Source organism: Macaca fascicularis, chromosome 8, assembly GCF_037993035.2.
Source record: "Macaca fascicularis isolate 582-1 chromosome 8, T2T-MFA8v1.1".
NCBI classification, from domain to species: Eukaryota; Metazoa; Chordata; class Mammalia; order Primates; family Cercopithecidae; genus Macaca; species Macaca fascicularis.
This window is the reverse complement of record NC_088382.1, coordinates 133,062,482-133,088,414: the sequence shown is the minus strand read 5'-3', so window position 1 is coordinate 133,088,414 and position 25,933 is coordinate 133,062,482. Positions and strand designations below refer to the sequence as shown.

The window sequence follows — 25,933 nt, the reverse complement described above, 5'->3', positions numbered from 1 at the left end:
CTTGTAAGAAAACCTATCTTTTGGCCGGGCGCAGTGGCTCAAGCCTGTAATCCCAGCACTTTGGGAGGCCCAGACGGGCGGATCACGAGGTTAGGAGATCAAGACCATCCTGGCTAACACGGTGAAACCCCGTCTCTACTAAAAAATACAAAAAAACTAGCCGGGCGAGGTGGCGGGCGCCTGTAGTCCCAGCTACTCGGGATGCTGAGGCAGGAGAATGGCGTGAACCCGGGAGGCGGAGCTTGCAGCGAGCTGAGATCCGGCCACTGCACTCCAGCCTGGGCAACAGAGCGAGACTCCGCCTCAAAAAAAAAAAAAAAAAAAAAAAGAAAACCTATCTTTCAGTTAAAAATAACAGAAATACAACTCACACAAGCTGAAGAGAAAAAGGAATCCACTGGCTCAGAGAACCAGGAAGTGCAGGCCGGACACGGTGGCTCACACCTATAATCTCAGCACTTTCGGAGGCCAAGGTGGGTGGATTGCTTGAGTCCCGAAGTTCAAGACCAGCCTGAGCAACATGGCAAAACCTCATCTCTACTAAAAATATAAAAATTAGCCGGGCACTGTGGCACACCTATAGTCCCAGCTATTCAGAAGGCTGAGGTGGGAGGATTGCTTGAGCCTCAGAGGTGGAAGTTGCAGTAAGCAGAGATCACACCAGTGCTCTCCAGCCTTGGTGACAGAGCAAGACATTCTCAAAAACAAAAAAGGGGGCTTGGTTGCAAGCACAGATCAATCTGAAACAGAGCAGGCAAGTCCCAAAGTAGGGCTGAGCCCATAAGACTTCTCGGCTTTGCCTAGGAAAGAATTCAAGGGCAAGCTGAAGGTGAAAGAAAACAGCTTAGGCCAAGCGCAGTGGCTCACGCCTGTTATTCCAGCACTTTGGGAGGACGAGGCGGGTGGATCACGAGGTCAGGAGATCGAGACCATCCTGGCTAACACGGTGAAACCCCATCTCTACTAAAAATACAAAAAATTAGCCGGACATTGTGGCGGGCATCTGTAGTCCCAGCTACTTGGGAGGCTGAGGCAGAAGAATGGTGTGAACCTGGGAGGCGGAGCTTGCAGTGAGCTGAGATTGCGCCACTGCACTCCAGCCTGGGCGACACAGCGAGACTCCATCTCAGACAAAAAAAAAAAAAAAAAGAAAACAGCTGTATTGAAGCTGTAGTGTTAAACTCTGTGACCGCTCCTGCAGAGCAGCTTTACCCTGTAGGCAGAGAGGAGCAGCTCAGGGCGGTTTGGCAGTCACATTTATACCTACTTTTAATAACATGCAAATTTGGCCAGGTGCGGTGGCTCATGCCTATAATCCCAGCACTTTGGGAGGCCGAGGCAGGCAGATCACCTGAGGTCAGGAGTTTGATACCAGCCTAGCTAGCATGGCAAAATCCCATCTCTATTAAAAATACAAAAATTAGGTGGGCATGGTGGTACATGCCTGTAATTCCAGCTACTTGGGAGGCTGAGGCATGAGAATCGCTTGAACCTGGGAGACAGAGGTTGCAGTGAGCCGAGATCATGCCATTGCACTCCAGCCTGGGCGATAGAGTGAGACTTTGTCTCAGAATAAATAAGTAAATAAAAATAATATGCAAATTAAAGGGCAGTTTATGCAGAAATTTCTAGGGAAGGGGCCCAGGCGTGGTGGCTCATGCCTGTAATCCCAGTACTTCGGGAGGCGAAGGCAGGCAGATCACCTGAGGTCAGGAGTTCAAGACCAGCCTGGCCAACATGGTGAAACCCCGTCTCTACTAAAATACAAAAATTAGCTGGGCATGGTGGTGCACACCTGTAATCCCAGCTGCTCAGGAGGCTGAGGCACAAGAATCACTTGAAACTGGGAGGCGGAGGTTACAGTGAGCCAAGATCGTGCCACTGCACTCCAGCCTGGGTGACAAAGCAAGACTCTGTCTCTAAATAAATAAATAAATGGTTACAGTTGTACCCTCCATAGCATAAGGCAGAGGAATCGCATTAAATCTCAGTTTCTCTTTTTTCTTTTTTCCTGAGATGGAGTCTTGCTCTGTCACCCAGGCTGGAGTGCAGTAACATGATCTCAGCTCACTGCAACTTCCACCTCCCAGGTTCAAGCAATTCTGCCTCAGTCTCCCAAGTAGCTGGGATTATAGGCGCCCACCACCACACCCAGCTAATTTTTGTATTTTTAGTACAGCCAAGGTTTCACCATGTTGGCCAAGCTGGTCTCAAACTCCTAACCTCATGATCCACCTGCCTCGGTCTCCCAAAGTACTGAGATTACACGCATGAGCCACCATGCCCAGCTGACAGTTTCTTAATAAGTAGAAAGCTCATCTAAGAACAAAAGGTCAGATATCCTTGCTATAAGAAGTTGTTCATTTTTAAAGCAGAATCATGAAAACATGAGAGCTGATACTATATGTCAGTGTAATGCCAAATATCTTTCATTTGGAATGATACGATTAAAGCCACATGATCAAGATGTCTTCCAGAAGGCACATGTAATAAATATATTTTAAAGCCCTGGTTCTCATCTACAATTGAGGCATATTTAGGTATTTCAGATCATCAAGGGTGACACAAAAATCTTCAAAACAAAACAAATGTTAAATCAATTTTATTTAAAGCCATAAATAAATAAACCAAGTAACACTCAAATCTGAGAGGGCTGCAAACTTTTTAACAATACCATAGTCCAAAAAGACTAATACTTATTGCTGATTCAGCTCACAATATTACCCCTTTCCAAACAACAGCACATTGAAATGTTCAAGAAAACATTTTATGGGCACCTTTTATGGGCATTTGAGATTCACAGAGCAATGGGCCATGGCCCTGCCCTCAAGGAGCTTACAGTGTAGCTGGAAAGACACAAAACATCCAGAACAGACATGAGGGGCTGGCTCTACCTCCACACCTCTATCTGAACAAAAACGATTACTGGCTTAAGTCCTCGTGTTTTAACAAATGAGCCACAGGAATATCTTAGCAAGTACACACTATATCAAGTTTCAATTTGACATGTCAAAACAAAAGTTTTTATGTTGTTCATTTATATTTGTATTCACTCAGATTTCCACTCAATCAAATTAAAAGAGAAAGACATAATTCCAAGCCAACTGTACCATAATGTTTGCTGTCCTCGATGAAGGGATAGCTTGTTCATGTCCTAGAATTTCTCCACAGTTCCACATCTTGAGGCCAAGTTTAACCGTTTTTACTGCCAAACCGATGTGTAAATTCGGATAGTGTGTAGACAGCGCCCCATCCTACCTCGGGATCCATACTGATGAAATCGTTCAGGTTCATTTTGGAATCTAAAAAAAAATATGAAAAAAAAATGTCCACTGAAAACACAATTTTGGTTTAACAGCAATAAAACAACGCAGAAGACCAAAAGTAGGTAAAATTAGTCAAATGGATAAGGGCTCAATGTCACCTCTGTGGTTTTCTTGCCTGGAATGTATAACTTCAATCCAATCATGACAAAACAAACACACCCAAACTGAGGGAAACAGAATGTCAGTGAAGAGGGGACGACACAGAGAGTCAGAGCTCCAGAGATCAGCAGAGGGGACCCCCTGGGTCTTTGGCTAAGTACTGATCTTCTCTTTCATGGAACGAAACTGCATGAGGCCAGGGAAAGCAGCACCAGGAAGGAGTGGGTCTAATAATCCCCAGAACTTCCACAGGGCTAGAAATAATTCATGTCACCACCAGCCAGAGTGGAGAGAACTCTTAAGATGCGGCATTCAGTGGCATCCTCAAAAGGGTCATGTCAGAGTAGGGGGGCTAAATTAGCCCTCGATGAAAGGCTGCTCTGAGCCGAGCACGGTGGCTCACACCTGTAATCCCAGCACTTTGGGAGGCCGAGGTGGGCAGATCACTTGAGGTCAGAAGTTAGAGAACAGCCTGGTCAACATGGTGAAACCCCATTCTCTACTAAAAATACAAAAATTAGCGGGGTATGGTGGCACGCCTCTCTAATCCCAGCTACTTGGGAGGCTGAGACAGAATTGCTTGTACCTGGGAGTTGGAGGGTGTAATGAGCCAAGATCATGCCACTTCACTCCAGCCTGGGCAACAAAGCAAGGCTTTGTCTCAAAAAAAAAAAAAAAAAAGAAAGAAAGCCTACTGTGAACCTTTACTCAAAAAGATTAAAAGCAGCCAGGCTTGGTGGCTCACACTTATAATCTCAGCACTATGGGAAGATGAGAAAGGTGGATCACTTGAGGTCACGAGTTCAAGACCAGCCTGGCCAACGTGGTGAAATCCCATCTCTACTAACAGTACAAAATTTAGCCAGGTGTAGTAGTGGGTGCCTATAATCTGAGCTACTTGGGAGGCTGAGGCAGGAGAATTGCTTGAACCCAGGAGGGAGAGGTTGTAGTGAGCCAAGATCGCGCCACTGCACTCCAGCCTGGGCAACAGAGCGAGACTCTGTCTCAAAAAAAAAAAAAGGAGTTAATCCTGGCCAGCATGGTGGCTCATGCCTGTAATCTCAGTATTTTGGGAGGCCAAGCTAGGAGCAATATACTGAGACCCTATCTTGATTTAAAAAAAAAAAAAAAAAAGAGTCAATTCCATAACTAAATCCAACATACCTAATAATGCATGTATCTAAAACATGCATTAATTTAATGTCGGTTTTCTTTTTTTTTTTTGAGACAGAGTCTCCCTCTGTCACCCAGGCTAGAGTGCAGTGGTGCCATCTCGGCTCATTGCAACCTCCACCTCCCAGATTCAAGCGATTATCCTGCCTCAGCCTCCTGCGTAGCTGGAATTACAGGTGTGCACCACCACGCCTGGCTAATTTTTAGTTAGTTAATGTGGGCTGGACACAGTGGCTCACCTCTATAATCCCAGCACTTTGGGAGGCCAAAGCGGAAGGATTACCTGAGGCCAGGAGTTCAAGACCAGCCTGGCTCACATGGCAAAACCTCATGTCTACTAAAAACATAAAAACTAGCCAGATGAGGCTGGGCGGGGTGGCTCATGCCTATAATCCCAACAGTTTGGGAGGCCGAGGCGGGCGGATCACAAGGTCAGGAGATGGAGACCATCCTGGCTAACATGGTGAAACCACGTCTCTACTAAAAATGCAACCAAAAAACAATTAGCTGGGCGTGGTGGCGGGCGCCTATAGTCCCAGCTACTCAGGAGCCTGAGGCAGGAGAATGGCATGAACCCGGGAGGTGGAGCTTGCAGTGAGCAGAGATCACACCACTGCACTCTGTTGCCTGGGCGACAGAGTGAGACTCCGGCTCAAAAAAATAAATAAATAAATAAATAAATAAAACTAGCCAGGTGTGATGCTGCATGCCTGTAATCCCAGCTAATCCGGAGGCTGAGGCATGAAAATTGCTTGAACTCAGGAGGTGGAGGTTGCAGTGAGCTGGGATCATGCCACTGCACTCCAGCCTGGGTGACAGAGTCAAGGGAGGGAGGCAGGGAGGGAGGCAGGGAGGAAGGAAGGAAGAAAATTGGGCTGGCAGTGCTCACCTCAGCAGCCCATATAGTAATTGGGCTGGCAAAAAGCCCAGCACAAAATAGCATCCAATGAGTAGTAGTCATCAAAACCAAAGGAATCGCCCCAGTCGGACCAGGGCTGACAAGGGGTTCACTAAATGCCTGCTATGCACTAGGCTCTGTCTTAGGTGCTCACATCTCGAGGGGAAACAGGTAGCTGCTAAAGGCACACTGTGCCCAGACAGGCCCTGTAGAGCAGGTTGCCAGAGATGCTAAGGTAGACCCCTCAAGCCCTCTCCTTACCAGGAGCTTCCCCAGTTCTCACACTGAGGCCAGGAAGCAGCTCTGTACACCAATAAGCAATTCCAATATAAATTTTTTTAATTATGAGAGCTTTTCATAGGGAGCCTCAAACATCAGAGTTTGAACCCTCTCTTAGTTCCCTCAAATATGCCAAATGTATTTTTTAGTTTCTTCCTTGTTAAAGTATTTTTTTCTTTTTCTTTTCTTTTTTTTAGACGGAATCTCACTCTTGTCACTCAGGCTGGAGTGCAGAGGTACAATCTTGGTTCACTGCAACCTCCGCCTCCTGGTTCAAGTGATTCTCCTGTCTCAGTCTCCCAAGGAGCTGGGACTACAGGCACAAACCACCACGCCCAGCTAATTTTTGTATTTTTAGTGGAGACGGGGTTTCACCACATTGGTCAGGCTGGTCTCGAACTCCTGACCTCAGGTGATCCACCCACCTCAGCCTCCCAAAGTGCTGGGATTACAGGCATGAGCCACCACGCTCAGACCCTTGTTGAAGTACTAACGCTACTGCCCTACTTTTCTGACATGCTGCAGAGCTCACAGAGCACTTTTACACAGACTGTATTTTCTAGGTGTTGGGATGATCTCACCCCTAAGTGGGACTGTTGAGAATTACTTACAAACATAAATAATGCTTCAAACTCATATGAATGCCAAACAATAGTAATAGGGTGAAGGAACCTTTATCTTCTTAAATGTCAGGAAATTATCAACTGGACTGATACCTAAAAGCACATAAATGAGACAAATGGTACAATAAAACCTGCTAGCGCTCACCTCCCTCTAATGCAGATTTTATTATATAGCCAAAGTGACATTTCACACATCATAAGGATGCAATGGGGATTTCTTTCACCATAGCACAAAACCCTACCATGGCAAGGCGCTACTAGTCCCGCTGTTACATGACACAAGCATGCGAGTCTCCTGATGTTCAGTGTCCCCGCAGTAGCTACATCCAATAATCCAGCAGTTTGCAGGTGCTATGCTTCTGATCCTTAACACCCTTTGTCTCCCACAACTTCTCATGCCTTCCAGTCCTATTCCCTGTGCCTTGATTTCTGAATCTAACACGCACACAGAAGTAGTATTTCCTATGACCTCCTTATTTATGGAGTTTTTTTTCTTTTCTTTTTTTTTTTTTTGAGACGGAGACTCACTCTGTCGCCCAGGCTGGAGTGCAGTGGCCCAATCTCAGCTTACTGCAAGCTCCGCCTCCCGGGTTCACACTATTCTCCTGCCTCAGCCTCCCGAGTAGCTGGGACTACAGGTGCCCACCACCTCGCCCGGCTAATTTTTGTATTTTCAGTAAAGACAGGGTTTCACCATGTTAGCCAGGATGGTCTCGATCTCCTGACCTCGTATCCGCCTGCCTCGGCCTCCCAAAGTGCTGAGATTCATGCATGGAGTTTTATTCAAAGAATGACCTGACTTTTGTCCTCTGTTAAAGAAAATTGCTGATGTGTACATGATCAATCAGAATCCCTTTGAGAAGGCATCCTGGCTCACCTCCAGTCTCAATGCAGGGATACGGCGGCGGAGGCTCTCTCCAATTCCCACTCGAGTCTTTCATGTGAGATCGGTCAGAAGCAAAGTTCTTCAAATATGAATCTGCACGGATCACTCTAAATTTCCTGCAGACAAATCAATATACACTCACATTAGGGAGGTGTCATGTTTGAAATTCCAACCAAATTTTTATATGGACTCATTTCCTATGACATGTACAAAACTACTCATGCATTTCTGTATGGTTAGTAACACAGGCAACTTTACTATCTATTAGAGAAGCATAGGAAATGATCAACTAAAACCCGAAACAGAAAGACAAAGGCACAAAAACATGTCTGGTTGCCTTGATGTACTCAATTTGTGTATCAAGGGCAATGGGCATGATTTTCTGATGCTGCCTTCACAGCCCTCTCAATGGTGACACCAGGTATCCCCACAAACTCCCAAACAAAAAGAGTATAAGAAAAATCCCCAACCTGCTTGAAATTAAATGTGTGGGATCTCAACACACAAAATTTTAAAAGAATGCCAACCTTTTATATGATAGATAACTTTTAAAGTTTTAAAACATTTTCAATCTCCTGTGTTGCAAATACATCATTCTTAAACATCAACTCAATGGTGATGCCAGACAAGATCTTTACAAAACAACTGTCAAAAAAAAGAACCTCTGGGGAATCGTCAAAGTCTTACTTCAGAAAATAAGTAAATCCATGCTGAATGTCCTCACCTCCTAAACTGTGGGTGAATGTCATCATCAGACTTAAAGGCATCTTCTACATAAGTGTCAAAGGGGCAGGGAAATGGCAAGACAGTATCGAGATCATAAATGAAGCTCTGTCCTCCACTTGAAACATGAAGCAAAACAACATGGTAATCCTAGAAGTAAAAGTTGCTAAAGTTAACCAAGTTACTTCATAATGATGAAATCCCAGTATTCAGGCACACACATTATCACTAAAAAGGATATAAGACTGCTACAGCCCTCCTTATAATAGCAAAATAAAATAAAGCAAACACAACACCCTGAAAACATTAAATGTCCACAGATAGGGAAATGGTTAAATAAATAATGGAAATGTTCATAGTCATTAAATGCACATCCTCTGAACATCCTCTGAACCTGCAATTTTACCTCTAGGAAACTTTTTTGTTTGAGATGGAGTCTTACTCTATCACCCAGGCTGGAGTACAATGGCATGATCTCAGCTCACTGCAACCTCCACCTGCCGGGTTCAAGCAATTCTCCAGCCTCAGCCTCCTGAGTAGCTGGGATTATAAGTGAGCACCACCATACTCAAATAATTTTTTGTATTTTTAGTAGAGACGGGGTTTCATCATGCTGGCCAGGCTGGTCTTGAAACCCTGACCTCAGGTGATCCACCTGCCTCAGCCTCCAAAAGTGCTGGGATTACAGGCATGAGCCACTGCACCCAGCTCCACCTATTTTTTTTTTTACTGAGACAGAGTCTTGCTCTATCACCCAGGCTGGAGTGCAGTGGCATGATCTCAGCTCACTGCAACCACCACCTCCTGGGTTCAAGCGATTCTCCTGCCTCAGCCACCTGAGTAGCTGGGACTACAGATGCCCGCCACCACGCCCATCTAATTTTTGTATTTTTAGTAGAGATGGTGATTCACCACGTTGACCAGGCTGGTCTCCAACTTCTGGCCTCAAGTGATCCCCCCCCCTCAGCCTCCCAAAGTGCTGGAATTACCTGGAATTACAGGTGTGAGCCACTGTGCCGGCCCCACCTGCTATTTGTTAAAAGCTACCTGCATATAAAGACACATGTGCGCATTCAGAAGTACATTTGCATGCATGCGAATGCAGAGGAAAACGTCTGCAAGGATGTCCTCCAAACTAATAACAAAGCAGGCTTCTGGGGGTCAGCCTGGAGAGGAGGAGGATTTTAATTTCTAGTTTGGAACCACTTTTGCAATTAAAAGAAAGGAAAAACTATTTTTTAAAAAAAGAAGTTAGCCAAGCCTTCATCTGTAGCCACTAAAGGAGAAAGAAAAAGACAGCTTTTCCCACACAGCTCTGTCACGGCGTGGATGTTAATTCTCACCCTCACTCTCAGACTCAAGGTACTGCCCAACGCCGGCGATGAGCTGAAAGGGATTTCAGGGAGGTGATCAAGGGACATGAGCAATGTGGTGCTCTGAGTTCTTCCAAAGAAAAATGCTCTCATAGAGAACAGCACTGTGAAATCAACGCAACCTAGCAACATTAGTTATACCATCTTATATTTCCACAGTATTTCAGAGTTTAAAAGGCACTTTCTTTCTCAAATATCATTCTATTTGAGCCTTATATAAATCCTATGAGGTAGGAACAATACTTAAGACTAGGGATGTTGTGCCTTTAAAAGCCTGAGTGCTGCCTTTGGCTCTAAGTCTATCTTAGCAAAACAGAAAGAGATTAAAAAATGAATGCCTATTCTCTGGACTTCCCCAGATGTATCCTACCCTCCATGCCCCCAAACAGTCCACCATTGCCTCCCACTGGGCCTGCTCATGTCATTCCCCTCCATCTGCAGCAACCTTCTCTACCTCTTCCCACCACACAAGCTCCAGCTAAAGGTTTTCTTCCCATGAATCAATGTTTTATCTTCTCCCACCCCCTGCCAGAATCGCTGCCTCACTCAAATTCTGTTTCTCTCTTAACACCTTCTAATTCATATTACAGGTGTGTTTTGTTGTTGTTGTTTTGAGACAGAGTCTCTCTCTGTCACCCAGGCTAGAGTACAGTGGCACGATCCCGGCTCACTGCAACCTCCGCCTCCGGGGTTCGAGCGATTTTCCCACTTCAGCCTCCCAAGTAGCTAGGATTATAGGCACGTCACCAAGCCCACCTAATTTTTGTATTTTTAGTAGAGATGGGGTTTCACCATGTTGACCAGGCTGGTCTCAAACTCCTGGCCTCAAGTGATCTGCCTGTCTCTGCCTCCAAAAGTGCTGGGATTATGGGTGTGAGCCACTGTGCCCATATTAGTTTTTTTGAACCGCACCCTCTCTATTCTGTGTGAAAGACTATGCTGCTGAACTGCAGATGCAAAGATGAAAAAAATAAGTTCTCACCCTCAAGAAGTTCCCAGAGAAGTGAGTGGGAACCAGGTAAACTGCTGCAGGACATTGTAGAGAATAGAGAACATCAGAGGTGGAGAGCAACGCAGGCAGGAGCAGGTAAGCGCCTGGTTCCAATCTCAGCCCCTCCCCTTGGCAGCCTCAGTCTCCTCTTTTATAAAATGGAGATAACCAGAGTGACTAACTCAAGGGTGTCCAATCTTTTGGCTTCCCTGGGCCACATTGGAAGAACTGTCTTGGGCCACACATAAAATACGCTAATGATAGCTGATAAGCTAAAAAAAAAAAAAAAAAAAAAAATCACAAAAAAATTTCATACTGTTTTAAGAAAGTTTACACATTTGTGTTGGGCTGCATTTAAAGCTGTCTTGGGCCACACGCAGCCTCTAGGCTGCAGGTTAGACAAGCTTGGTCTACCTCACAGTGCTCCTAGAAGCCTTAGTGGGTAAATGGTCAACCCTTTTAAAAGACAACCAAAGGCTGAGCATGGTGGCTCACGCCTATAATCCCAGCACTTTGGGAGGCCAAGGCAGGTGGATCACATGAGGTCAGGAGTTCAAGACCAGCCTGGCCAACATGGTGAAACCCCGTCTCTACTAAAAATACAAAAATGAGCTGGGCGTGGTGGTGTGCACCTGTAGCCCCAGCTACTCGGGAGGCTGAGGCACAAGAATCGCTTGAACCCAGGAGACGGAGGTTGCACTGAGCTGAGATCATACCACTGCACTCCACCCTGGGCAACAGAGCAAGACTCTGTCTCAAAAACAAATAAATAAATAAAAATACAAAATTAAAGCCAACCAAGAAAGGAAGAAGACAGGAGCCCAATGGCCAAGGAGAGTTTCACAGAGGAAAGGACCCCATTGCGGAATCTTGCCTGATGGGGACAGCTTTCCAGAAAGAACGTACAACTTGTGAAAAGGCATAAACAGTGACTATTTACAACTTTCTGGTAAGCTCAGGTCCACATTCCTATACACTAGGCAGCTGAGGGACTGCAAAGGAAAAGCAGTGGCCCAAAATTGCCTTCACGGCACAGATGAGGAGCCAAGGAATGCAGGCTTGAGCAGCAGCCTCACTCTCTGAGTTGGTTCAGTGTCTGCCCAGCGGCCAGGAAAAGACTGACTGTGCTAGAAGCAGGGATGTCACCTACAGATGCCACCATCTGCTCCATGTCATCTGGTCTAAGATAGAAGCACCATAGGCATATTTTCTTTTAACTTTTTGTTTTGAAATTGTTATAGGAGGACGGGCGCAGTGGCTCATGCCTGTAATCCCAGCACTTTGGGAGGCCGAGGTGGGCAGATCACTTGAGGTCAGGAGTTCGAGACCAGCCTGGCCAACATGGCGAAACTCCATCTCTACTAAAAATAAAAAAGTTGCCGGGCGCGGTGGCTCAAGCCTGTAATCCCAGCACTTTGGGAGGCCGAGACGGGCGGATCACGAGGTCAGGAGATCGAGACCATCCTGGCTAACATGGTGAAACCCCGTCTCTACTAAAAAATACAAAAAACTAGCCGGGCGCGGTGGCGGGCGCCTGTAGTCCCAACTACTCGGGAGGCTGAGGCAGGAGAATGGCGTGAACCTGGGAGGCGGAGCTTGCAGTGAGCTGAGATCCGGCCACTGCACTCCAGCCTGGGCGGCAGAGCGAGACTCCGTCTCAAAAAAAAATAAAAATAAAAATAAAAATAAAAAAGTTAGCCAGGTATGGTGGCACATGCCTGTAATTCCAGTGACTCGGGAGGCTGAGGCAGGGGAATTGCTTAAATCTTGGGGGGCAGAGGTTGCAGTGAGCCGAGATCACACCACTGCACTCCAGCCTGGGTGACAGAGACTCCACCTCAAAAAAATAAATACATAAATAAAATTTTAAAAAAGAAAGTAATTATAGGAACGATTTTTTTTTAGATGAAGTCTCACTGTATCACCCAGGATGGAGTGCAGTGGTGCAATCTCAGCCCACTGTAACCTCTGCCTCCCAGGTTCAAGCAATTCTCCTGCCTCGGGCACCCAAGTAGCTGGCACTACAAGCACCCACCACCACACGTGGCTGATTTTTGTATTTTTAATAGAGACGGGGTTTCACCATGTTGATCAGGCTGGTCTCGAACTTCTGACCTCAGTTGATCTGCCTGTCTCTGCCTCCCAAAGTGCTGGGATTATAGGTGTAAGCCACCACGCCTGACCTGAAATTATTATAGGAATGATTTTAAATGGCTAAGGTGGTAGATATATTTGTGATGTCATAGACTTTTATCCATTTAGCATAGGAAGGGACTTTGGCAATATTTAGTCTGGGTACACATTAGAATTATCCAGAGACTGTGTTAACAATGTAGTTTTCTGATTTAGTAAATCTAGAAAGGGGTTCACGATTTAGTGTTCTTGAACTGTACTCACTACTACTCACTGGTGTCTCTACTCACTCAGCGAGGCCTACCCATGCCCTACAACAGGACAACAGTGAAACAAAGAAAAACCTGCCAGAGGGTGTGGGGAGACTTCTCGCAACAGGATTCCCTACCTTGAGCTGCTATGAGATGTGTAAGGCGGACATGGCTACAGGTCCTTCCCCTCCAAGTTTCCCTAGGATGGGAAGTGAGACCACCACTCAAAATCAGCTAAGCTGTTCAGCAACAAGGATGACTTCTCGTGCACACAGACCGTCTGTAACAGGGGTTTGGTACCACTGCTAATAGTAACTGCCAACACTTCCTGAGTACCAGTAGCAGACACCAGGAAGATGCTTCCTGTGCATTATCTCATTTAAGCCTCACGACCCCCCTGACCAGGGGCAGACATTGAAGAGAGAGGGTAAATAACCTATCCGGATCCCACAGTTGACCAATGAGAGGCCTTGGACTTAAACCCAGTATGCCTGACTCCAGAGCCCATGCTCCTAACCCCAGAGCTGAGGGGCTTGGGCTTTCATGCAAGAGCAGCTTTCACGAAAGATCACCTGCTGGCACCGGAACTGAGAACGTCAGCTCTGTGAGGCCAGGGGTTTTCATCTGTTTTTAGCCCGGCATATAAAACACACTCAATATATACATGTTAAATAAATGAGTGAAGCCAATCAAATGATACATAATTTTAAATAAATACCCAGAAACTAGGAGTTCGTTACATTTCATCAGTGTTGTTTTACTTTCACTTTGTTTTCATGTTTATTAGCATAAAAACTCCATTTTTTTTTCTTTTCTTAGAGATGGAGTTTCATTCTTTTTGCCCAGGCTGGAGAGCAATGGCACGACGTTGGCTCACTGCAACCTCTGACTCCCAGGTTCAAGCGATTCTCCTGCCTCAGCCTCCCGAGTAGCTGGGATTACAGGCACACGCCATCACACCCAGCTAATTTTTGTATTTTTAGTAGAGACGGGGTTTTACCATGTAAACCAGGCTGGTCTCGAACTCCTGACCTCAGGTGATCCACCCACCTCGGCCTCCCAAAGTTCTGGGATTATAGGCATGAGCCACCATGCCCAACCCTGGCCTCCATTCTTTAGGGGAACGGGTTAAGGTGACATGTAGATGTGTACTAAAAAGGACCCAGGTCTGAGACCCAGTTCTGCCACTGACCATGAGACTCTGAGCTACTCACTTTGCTCTTCTGTGTTTATTTCTTCCCTGAAAAATAAAGGGGCGGGAGTAGATCTGTATTTTTCAAATGCCAGTCATGTTCACCTGGGAGTTCATCAAGAACACGAACTCCTGAACTCCTCTCTAGATTTACTAAATCAGAAAACTACATTATTTATTTATTTATTGGGACAGGGTCTCTCTCAGTCACCCAAGCTGGAGTGCAGTGGCGCAATCTCAGCTCACTGCAGCCTCCACCTCCTGGGTTCAAGCAATTCTCCTGCCTCAACCTGCCAAGTAGCTGGGACTACAGGTGCGTGCCACCACGCTCAGCTAATCTTTGTATTTTTTTAGTAGAGACGGAGCTTTGCCATGTTGGCCAGACTGGTCTCGAACTCCTGGCCTCAAGTGATCCACCTGCCTCAGCCTCTCAAAGTGCTGGGATTACAGGGTGTGAACCACTGCGCCCAGCCTAATATTTGTATTTTTATTAGAGATGGGGTTTCGCCATGTTGGCCAGGCTGGTCTTGAACTCCTGGCCTCAAGTCTGCCTTGGCCTCCCAAACTGCTGAGATTACAGGCATGAGCCACCACGCCCAGCCAAAAACTACATTTTTAACAGTCTCCAGATAATTCTAATGTGTAGCCAAAGTTCCTTCCTGTGCTAAATGGTAAGAGTCTAGGAGATCACAAATATATCCACCATTTAAAATCATTCCTATAACAATTTCAAAACAAAAAGTTAAAAGAATATATGCCTATAGTGTTTCTACCTTAGACCAAATAACATCTATTCTCAAAAGGTCAATTTATTAATAATTATCACAGCCTTTATCTACTGCTTAGGTCACTTATGCTTTACCCAAACATACAGAACACTAAGGGGTTACAAGTCACAATGCATCAATACTCTCTGTATTAACTGTCTTACCCAGATCACAGGTCCATCTCCAGGTCTCGCCTGTTGTTTCCAGATAGGTATCTACAAAACACAATGCATTTCATAAGCCATGCCTTCAGTTAAACCACTACTAAATTATTTTCCCTTTTTTTTTTTTTTTGAGACGGGATTTTTTTTTTTTTTTTTTTTTGGAGACAGAGTCTTGCTCTGTCGCCCAGGCTGGAGTACAGTGGCACAATCTGGGCTCACTGCAACCTTTGCCTCCTGGGTTCAAGCGATTCTCCTGCCTCAGTTTCCCAAATAACTGGGATTACAGGTGTGTACCACCACAGCCAGCTAATTTTTTATATATTTTTTTGATAGACACAGGGTTTCACCACGTTGGCCAGGCTGGTCTCGAACTCCTGATCTCAAGTGATCTGCCCGCCTCGGCCTCCCAAAGTGCTGGGATTACAGGCGTGAGCCACCGCGCCCGGCCAAGACGGGATCTTGCGCTGCTGCCCCGGCTGAAGTGCAATGGCTACTCACAGATGCCATCATAGTACACTGCAGCCTTGAACTCTTGGCTTCAAGTGATCTGCCCACCTCAGCCGCCTCACAAGTAGCTGGGACTACAGGCACATGTCACTGTACCTGGCTACTACTAAATTCTTTAAAGCAATACATACATGAGAAATAAAATATTTTTAAGCATGCAAAAATCAAGGTGAAGGAATGAGTGAAGAGGAAGAAATCTAAATCCTTCTAAGTATCCCCAAGAATGAAAGCTCTCAGGAGCACAAGTTATTGTATGATGGTCTTCGGAGAGTGAAAAGGGATCTGAACTAGGAATCAGAAGTCCTTGCAGGTATCAAGTCTTGCTTTCCCATTTAATTATTCATAGGGCCACCCTAAGTCTTAATTTTCTCATCTATAAAATGAAGCAAGTTGTCCAAACCTTGCCTGCCTTCACAGGGCTTCCATTGGGATCAAATGAGATGATGCCTGCAAACGTGTTTTACAAAATACGAAGGGCTTCCTTTTTCTAATTCCTCATATAAGTTGACTGTAGTTCTATTTAAACTCCAGAGACAAATCCTTATTTTAAAACTGAGAGTATGCATATCTAAGTAATTTTTTAAAAGTCTACATCTTCCATCTTGAATTTAAAAAAAGAAAAAAAAAATGGCCAGGCACAGTGGCTCACGCCTGTAATCCCAGCACTTTGGGAGGCCAAGGCAGGCAGGTCACCTGAGGTCAGGAGTCGGAGACCAGACTGGCCAACGTGGAGAAAGCCTGTCTCTACTGAAAATACAAAATTAGCCGGGCATGGTGGTGGGCACCTGTAGTCCCAGCTACTCGGGAGCCTGAGGCACAAGAATCCCTTGAACCTGGTAGACAGAGGTTGCAGTGAGCCGAGATCGTGCCATTGTGCTGTAGCCTGGGCGATAGAGCGAGACTCCGTATCAAAAAAGAAAATAAAAGACAAACAACAACAACAACAACAAAACCAGGTCTACATTAATGCCTAAAGAAAAGGGACTCAATCTGTGTAGACCATCACAAATTTCCTTACCTAAAATAAGGGACTAAGCTGGGCACGGTGGCTCACGCCTGTACTCCCAGCACTTTGTGGGAACAAGGCGGAAGGATCACTTGAGGCCAGGAGTTCGAGAACAGCCTGGCCAACATAGCAAAACCCCAGCTCTACTAAAAAATACAAAAATTGCCGGGCGCGGTGGCTCACGCCTGTAATCCCAGCACTTTGGGAGGCCGAGGTGGGCGGATCACAAGGTCAGGAGATCGAGACCACGGTGAAACCCCGTCTCTACTAAAAATACAAAAAAAATTAGCCGGGCGCGGTTGTGGGCGCCTGTAGTCCCAGCTACTCGGGAGGCTGAGGCAGGAGAATGGCGTGAACCCGGGAGGTGGAGCTTGCAGTGAGCCGAGATCGCGCCACTGCACTCCAGCCTGGGCGACAGAGCGAGACTCCGTCTCAAAAAAAAAAAAAAAAAATACAAAAATTAGCCTGGCGTGGTGGCACATGCCTGTAAGTCCCAGCTACTCGGGAAGCTGAGGAAGGAGATGAACCCGGGAGGTGGAGGTTGCAGTAAGCCAAGAATTGCACCATTGCACTCCAGCCTGGGCAACAGAAGGGACTCAACTCATCTAACTCAATCATGCCTTGTAAGGAAAAAAATCTCATTCAAAAGAAAACTTTTAAATGTTGCTGTATTTTATAAAGCACACTTCAGAAGAGTACTACACCCATGCTATATTTTGCTTCTTTTTTTTAATTTAATTTAGCTTCTAATGTCATGTTAAATCTCATTTTCTTCCTGCACTCACTCACCAACTTACCATCTTCCTCTCATTAGATATGAAGACAGCATAACATTCTTGCAAAGGATACTGGTCATGGTTTTTGATGTATTCACAGAGCTTCCAAATATTTTCTTCACTGAAATAAAATAATTGTTTAATCAAGATTAGAGAACATCTATGTGTCTTTTAAAATTGAACAAAATACTGATGATGGCATCAAAAAGTTGGAAAAGACCTTAAACACCATGCCATCCAACAACTAGCTAACGTTTGAATCTCCTCTAAAACATCCCAACAAGCTGGTATTCAACCTATACTGTGTGTAAACCCCTCTCCACATAGAGGTGATTACCTTCCCCAGCAGTGCTTGTACATGGAGGCATTTTATAACTGATAAAATGTCAATATTCTATGAGTTTTGGGCCCAGCAACTTGAGATACAGCTGAAATTCTAACTCAGTCACTTACAAGGTAAGAACCTTTGACGGAGGCCGGGCAGGGTGGCTCGGGCCGGTAATCCCAGCACTTTGGGAGGCCAAGGCGGGTGGATCACGAGGTCAGGAGTTCGAGACCAGCCTGGCCAAGAGACCAGCCTGACCAATATGGTGAAACCCCGTCTCTACTAAAAATACTAAAATTAGCCAGGTGTGGTGGTGGGTGCCTATAATCCCAGCTACTTGGGAGGCTGAGGCAGAAGAATTGCTTGAACCTGGGAGGCAGAAGTTGCAGTGAGCCAAGATTGCCTCAGCCTCCTGAGTAACTGGGATTATAGGTGCATGCTCCTATGCCTGGCTAATTTTGTGTTTTTATTTTTATGCGTTTTTTTTAGATGAAGTTTCACTGTGTCACCCAGGCTGGAGTGCAGTGGTGCGATCTCAGCTCACTGCAACCTCTGCCTCCCGGGCTCAAGCGATTCTCATGCCTCAACCTCCCAAGTAGCTGGGATTACAGGCTTGTGCCACCATGCCTAGCTAATTTTTGTATTTCTAATAAAGACAGGGGTTCATCATGTTGGCCAGGCTGGTCTTGAACTCCCGACCTCAGGTGACCAGAGGTCTTAAACTCCTGACCTCAGGTGATCTGCCTGCCTCGGCCTCCCAAAGTGCCTGGATTACAGGCGTGAACCATCTTGCCTGGCCCCTTTGTATTAACTCTAAGCCCACCCTTACAGGGGAATGAACAAAGAGAAACTACAACCTATACCTCTTCCCATATCCCTCCAAATTAATGACTCCCTCTTCTTTTCTGCATGCATCTTTTATGGCCTTCTATGATGCCTGCCATTTATGGATTTGTATGTCTCTGCTCATGGTCTATAAGCTCTAATTTATCATCATATCCTCCAAGCACTTAGCACAGTATTTTGTACATTATAGGCTCTTGAAGATATTTGCGGTAAACTCCCCAAAAACTTCTATAAGCCAGACAGATAAGTGTCGTCTTCAAACCTGGCCTTAGAACATTTAGAATAAGGAAATTTTATCTACTATATATATGCCATATGTGATGCTGAAACAGTCAGTAATTTTTTTTTTTTTTTTAAAGGTTGTCTCGCTCTGTCACCCAGGCTGGAGTGCAGTGACACAATCTCGGCTCACTATAACCTCCACCTCCTGGGTTCAAGTGATTCTCCTGCCTCAGCCTCCCAAGCAGCTGGGATTACAGGTGTCCACCACCACGCCTGGCTAATTTTTGTATTTTTAATAGAGACAGCGTTTCACCATGTTGGCCAGACTGGTCTCAAACTCCTGACCTCAGGTGATCCACACGCCTCAGCCTCCCAAAGTGCTGGGATTACGGGGGTGAGCCACCATGCCCGGCCCAATCAGTAAATTTTTATTAATCTATAGTATATATCATATGAAGTAGTCAGTATCAGTAGCAATCTCCCTCTCTCCAACTTTTCTTTTTTTTTTTTTTTTAACCACAACCATCACTTTTCCCTTGTGGTTTCCTATTTATTTTAGAGAAAAAGAAAACCATGGGAGAAAAATATGTCCAACTGCCATATTTTAAGCCTAGTCTTATGGAGCATTGAGACAGGTAAGGCAAAGATTGATGAACTGAAAGAGTGTCTACTTCCATAAGATGGTGACCATCCTCAGGGCTGTTTATGCCTTGCTTCATTTTTAGGTAGCATGGCATGGATGAAATTAGGCTTTGGGCCGGGAGTGAGGGCTCACACCTGTAATCCCAGCATTTTAGGAGGCCGAGGCAGGTGGATCACCTGAGGTCGAGAGTTCAAGACCAGCCATGGCCAACATGTGATGGCCAACATGTGAAACCCCATCTCTACTACAAATACAAAATTTAGCCAGAAGTGGTGGCGTGCATCTGTAGTCCCAGCTACTTGGGAGGCTGAGGCAGGAGAATCGTTTGAACCCAGGAGATGGAGGTTGCAGTGAGCCGAGATTGTGTCACTGCACCGCACTCCAGCCTGGGCGACAGAGCAAGACTCCATCCGCCACCCCACCCCCAACCCCCAATTAAAAAAAAAAAAAAGAAACTAGGCTTTGACAGACTGAGTTCACATTCTGTGAACACTAGAAGGCTATAGTAACCAAAACAGCATGGTACTGGTACAAAAACAGACACATAGACCAATGGAACCGGTTAGAGAACCCAGAAATAAAGCTGCATATTGACATTTCCAGCCATCTGATCTTCAATAACAAGCAATGGGGAAAGGATTTCCTATTTAATAAGTGATGCTGGGATAGCTGGCTAACCATATGCAGAAGATCAAAACTTGACCCCTTCCTTTCACCATATACAAAACTCAACTCAAGATGGACTAAAGACTCAAATGTAATACCTACAACTATAAAACCCTAGAAGAAAACCTAGGAAATACAACTCCAGACATAGGCCCTGACAAAGATTTTATGATGAAGACTCCAAAAGCAATTGCAACAAAAACAAAAATTGACAAGTGAGACCTAATTAAACTAAAGAGCTCTGCACAGGAAAAAAAAAACCTATCAATGGAGTAAACAGACAACCTACAGCCAGGCGCTATGAGGCTTGCGCTTGTAATCCCAGCACCTTGGGAAGCTCAGGCAGGAAGACCACTTGAGCCCAAGAGTTCAAGATGAGCCCGGGCAACACAGCGAGACCCTGTCTCTACAAAAAGGAAAAAAAATGGTGGCACACATCTCTAGTTTCAGTTACTTGGGAGGCTGACATGAGAGGATTACTTGAGCCTGGGAGGTCAAGTCTGCAGTGAGCTGTAATTGTGCCACTGCGCTCCAGCCTGGGTGACAGAGTGAGACCCTGTCTCAAAAAAACAAAAACAAAAAACTGACTACCTACAGAATGCAAGAAAATATTTGCAAACTATGCTCTGATAAAGTCTAATATCCAGAATCTATAAGGAACTTAAATAAATCCCATTAAAAAATAGGCCAAGGACATGAACAGAAACTTCTCAAAAGCAGACAGACAGGCACAGTGGCTCACGCCTATAATCTCAGTACTTCGGGAGGCCAAGGCGTGCGGATCACTTGAGGTCAAGAGTTCAAGACCAGCCTGGCCAACATGGTGAAATACCATCTCTATTAAAAATACAAAACTTAGCTGGGCATGGTGGTGCACGCCTGTAATCCCAGCTACTCTGGAGGCTCAGCCGGGAGAATCATTTGAACCCGGGAGGCAGAGGCTGCAGTGAGCCGAGATTGAGCCACCGCACCCCAGCCTGGGCAACAGAGTGAGACTCCATCTCAAAAAAAAAAAAAAAGGAAAAAGAGACATGCACACAGCCAACAAGTATATGAAGAAATGCTCAACAGCACTAGTCATTAGAGAAATGCAAATCAAAACCACAATGAAATACCATCTCACTCCAGTCAGAATGGCTATTATTAAAGTCAGGCCAGGTGCAGTAGCTCACATCTGTAATCCCAACAGTTCGGGAGGCCAAGGCAGGAAGATTGCTTGAGCCCAAGAGTTCAAGACCAGCCTGGGCAACATGGCACAACCCCACTTTACAAAAAACATAAAAATTAGCTGGGCATGGTGGTGCACACCTGTAGCCCCAGTCACTCGGGAGACTGAAGTGGGAGGACTGACACCAGGTCAAGGTTGCAGTGGGCCATGATGGCACCTCTGCACTCCAGCCTGGGAGGCAGAGTGAGATTCTGTGTCAAAAAAAAAAAATGAATAAATAGGCCGGGCACGGTAGCTCACGCCTGTAATCCCAGCACTTTGGGAAGCCGAGCAGGCAGACCACGAGGTCAAGAGACCGAGATCATCTTGGCCAATGTGGTGAAATCCCGTCTCTACTAAAAATACAAAAATTCGCTGGGTGTGGTGGTGCGGGCCTGTAGTCCCAGGTACTCAGGAGGCTGAAGCAGAACCGCTTGAACCCTGGAGGCGGAGGATGCAGTGAGCTGAGATTGCACCACTGCACTCTAGCCTGACTACAGAGTGAGAATCTGTCTCAAAAAAAAAAAAGAATAAATAAAAATAAACAAATAAAAATAATTTAAGAAGTCAAAAAAGCGGTGTGCACACCTGTACTCCCAGCTACTCAGGAGGCTGAGGTGAGAGGATCACTTAAGCCCAGGAAGGTGAAGCTGCAGTGAGCCATGATCATGCCACTGCACTGCAAGCCTAGGTGACAAAGTGAGATCCTGTCTTTAAAAAAAAAAAAAAAGGCAAAAAATAACAGATGCTGGCAAGGTGGTGGAGGAAAGGAGATGCTTATACACTCCTGGTGGGAATGTAAATTAGTTCAGCCACTGTGGAAAGCAGTTTGGAAATTTAGCAAAGAACTCGAAACAGAATAACCATGTGACCTAGCAATCCCACTACTGGCTATATACCCAAAGGAATATAAATCCTTCTACCATAAAGACACATGCACACATATGTTCATCACAGCACTATTCATGATAGCAAAGATATAGAATTAACCTAAGTACCTATCAATAGTGAACTGGATCAAGAAAATGTGGTATATATCATCCACCGTGGAATACTACACAGCAATGACAAAGAACCAAAACCATGTCATTTGCAGCAACATGGATGGAGCTGGAGACCAATATCCCAAGTGAATTAACGCAGGAACAGAAAAGCAAACACCGAATGTTCTTGCTTATAAGTGGGAGCTAAACCTTGAGTACACATGGACACAAAGAAGGAAACAGTAGACATGGGGCCTACTTGAGGGTACAGGGTGACAGGAGGGTAAGGATCAAAAACTATCTAACTGGTAGTATGCTCACTATCTGGGTGACAAAATAATTTGTACACCAAACCCCCAAGACATACACTTCACCCATGTAACAAACCTGCACATGTAACCCCAAATCTAAAATAAAAGTTGGAAGGGGAAAAAAAAGATTTTTATTACATCAAAACTCAAACAAAATATGTGATTGGATAATATCTGAAATGTTCTTTAGACTCTAAACAAAAGCATAAATGAGTCAAAAAAAAAAAAAAAGAGCTGTGGATCATTACATCAAAACTCAAACAAAATGTGATTAGATAGTATCTGAAATGTTCCTTAGACTCTAAACAAAAGCATAAATGACTCAAAAAGAAAAAAGAAAAAAGAGCTGTGGATCATTACATCAAAATCCAAACAAAATATGTGATTGGATAATATCTGAAATGTTCTTCAGACTCTAAACAAAGCATAAGTGACTCAAAAAAGGGAGGGAGGGAGGGAGGAAGGAAGGGCGGGAGGAAGGAAGGGCGGGTGGGCGGGCGGGCTGTGGATTTGCCCCAAGCTGTCAGCTGATCATCTTGGTAGCAGAAAGGTTGGGATGTTGCAGGGGTTCCCAGAGATGAGCTGAGGTCACAGATGCATGCAGATGGCGGGGATCCCTGGCACAAAGCAGGCACTCCACAATTGTTTGAAAAACACAAAACAAGTCAGAATCAGAAATGCTCTGCCGACGACACAGTCCCAAACAAATACCAACTGCCACTATTATCATTAAGCAGGGTCTTGAAGCATAAGTAACATCTGGAAGCTAACATGACAGAAGCTAACAGAAGTAGACAGGAGGCACTCATTTCAAGTTTAAAAACCTGCAGGATGGCCAGGCATGGTGACTCATGCCTGTAATCCCAGAACTTTGGGAGGCCGAGGCGGGTGGATCACCTGAGGTCAGGAGTTTGAGACCAGCCCGGCCACTGTGGTGAAACCTCATCTCTACTAAAAATACAAAAATGAGCCGGGCATGGTGGTGGGTGCCTGTAGTCCCAGCTACTCGGGAGGCTGAGGCAGGAGAATGGCTTGAGCCTGGGAGGCAGAGGTTGCAGTGAGCCGAGATGGCACCACTGCACTCCAGCCTGGGTGATAGACTGAGACTCCGTCTCAAAAATAAAAAAACCCCACAAAGCTGCAGGAGCCAAAGTAGTGCAGTGCCCCCACCTGACATGTTCAGACAGGGTAGAGCACTGTTTCTCAGCAAAAGGCGATTTTGCCCCCCAAGCCCTACAGGACACTTAGCAATGTCTGGAGACATTTTTGGTTGTCACAACTAGAGCTAGGGTGCTAACAGCATCTAGTGGGTAGAGGCCAGGGACGCTGCTACATGTCCTGCAATACACAGGACAGCCCCCATAGCAAAGAATTATCATGCTCAAAATGTCAACTCGAACCTAGGCGGAGAAATCCTGCGGTAGAGTGGTCAACTCTTACCATTCTTCTACAAGACTGCTCTAACTCTGATACTCCAATTGTACCAGTCTCCTCACTGTTTCTATCATACAGCACAATTCCTTCTCAGAGCCTTTGTACCTGCTGTTCTCCCTGCTTAAATGACCATCCTCCAATAGATGCAAAGCTCTCACCCTCTTTTTTCAGATCTCTGTTCAAATATCACCTTATCAACAATGTCTTCTCAAAATATCCTAATAGAAAATAAGCCACCATCCTTTATCTTATTTTTCTCACAGCACTTAACACCACCCAAACATGGTTTACTTGTTTTTGTCTGCCTTTTTTTTTGAGATGGAATCTCGCTCTGTTTCCCAGGCTGGAGTGCAGTGGCATCGGCTCACAGGAATCTCCTCCTCCCGGGTTCAAGCGATTCTCCTGCCTCAGCTTCCCGAGTAGCTGGGATTACAGGCGTGTGCCACCACACCTGGCTAATTTTTGTATTTTTAGTAGAGGCAGCCTTTCTGCATGTTGGCCAGCCTGGTCTCAAACTCCTGGCCTCAAGTGATCCGCCCACCTCAGCCTCCCAAAGTGCTGGAATTACAGGCGTGAGCCATCGCACCGGACCTTATCTGCTTTTCTCTCATCAAAACACAAGAACCAAGGGATCCATGAGTGAATTTGTCGATCTTGTTCACTGCTGTATCTCCAGTGCCCAGAAGTGGGCCACATACTCCAAGTGCCTAATACACATTTATTGAATGAATGAATAAAACAATGGACATTAGGGAGGAGAACTAACGGGATTTAGAAGAGGCAGGACAGAAAAAGAGTGCAGCAGTTAAGATGCATGAACTTCAAAATCACGAAGATGTTCCAGTTTCAGCACCACCACTTGCTAGATGTGTGATTTGGGGGCACACAACAGCCTCTCTGTGGCTCACTCTTTTTATTAGTAAAATGAGGATAACGATAGTAAAAGAAGCTACTCATGGACATCGATGGAAGCACCTGCCACTGAGCCTGACATGCAATCAGGGCCGAACAAATGCTCGGTGGCATTGATTTAGTGACAAGCAGAAGGGGGAAGGGTAGTTTTAGATAGCACTGAGGGTTCCTGTGCAAGGACTAGAAGCTGGGGGAGAAACCATTACTCAGGAAAGAGTAGGCATGGGAATGAAAAAGGACCAAGGCAGGGGCGGTGCTTCAGCTGCAGAGGTGGCCTAGGACAGGGGTGCAGAGCATGGACTCCGGGGCCAGACTCTGCCTGTAAATCCCCACTCCTTCATTCACAAGTGATGTGGCCCTGCGCAAATTACTTGCAGCCCTCTGTGCTTCAGTGCTCTCATCTTTAAACTGGGGATAACAATACCTACCTCTTAGGGTTATTGTGATACTCAGTGATTTAGTTTACCTAAACCACCCAGAACAACGCGTGGCATATAGCAAGTGCTGTGTGAATGTAACCATTATTATAATGACAACATGGTTAAGATCATGGTTTCTGGTGCCAGAGAGCCCGAACTGGATTCCTGGCTGCTATTAGCTGGGTGACCTTGGGAAGTTATCCCAAACTCTCTGTGCTTCCATTCTCTTCCAAAATTAAAATGACCTTCGCCTCAGTCTGAAACCCCACATGCTTCAGCAGAGTAACTTCCAAAGGTTTTCAGAGCTCCACCCTTCCTAGCCCCGAAGCAGAGATCTGCTGAGCAAATCCAACCGACAAGCGCCAGGCACAGGTAATGCACTATCGACCCTAGGATTCCGGACGAATTCCCAACCCCATCCAACAGCCCACGCTCTACTCAAGAGACAAGAGCTGCCATTCCCGCTCCCTACTCCCGCAGAACTGTAGAACCCGCCGGTAGAGGCCGGGAGCGCCCCCGAGCAGGGGCCGGGAAGAGGCGGGGCCTGGTTGCAACTCGCGGCCCGGGAGCCTGGGAGACCCAGAGGCTGCGCCCGCGCCCCCTCACCAGTAGCAGCTGCTGTAGACACAGGCGTCCCGCGGGGGACTGGCCGGCTGGTAGTGGACGGCAGTGGGGCCATTACCCTCCATGGCCAGCTAGCTCGGCCAGCGCCGACGCCGGAGGAAGACCGACTGGACCACACGTAGGAAAGGGCGGGCGTGTAGCGGCCCGCGCGGGCTCTCAGGGCGGGGTGGGAGG

General features: G+C 46.0%; 1 protein-coding gene across 2 annotated transcripts; it reads right to left on the bottom strand.

Moving 5' to 3' along the window:
* Positions 1-2,587: 2,587 nt before the first annotated feature.
* On the bottom strand, positions 2,588-25,868 carry NTAQ1 (N-terminal glutamine amidase 1). 2 transcript variants are annotated; one of them, XM_045398663.3, is made up of 7 exons: positions 25,742-25,868; positions 17,189-17,288; positions 14,879-14,929; positions 8,009-8,157; positions 7,276-7,400; positions 6,387-6,491; positions 3,167-3,302 (listed from the first exon to the last, which is right to left on the bottom strand). In XM_045398663.3, the coding sequence occupies exons 1-6, from the start codon at positions 25,822-25,824 to the stop codon at positions 6,409-6,411; spliced, it is 591 nt and encodes a 196-aa protein (XP_045254598.1). In that variant the 5' UTR covers positions 25,825-25,868; the 3' UTR covers positions 3,167-3,302; positions 6,387-6,408. The 2 variants fall into 2 exon arrangements, with proteins under 2 accessions (XP_005564084.1, XP_045254598.1); XM_005564027.5 differs by lacking the exon at positions 6,387-6,491 and having other exon boundaries at positions 2,588-3,302.
* Positions 25,869-25,933: the final 65 nt, after the last annotated feature.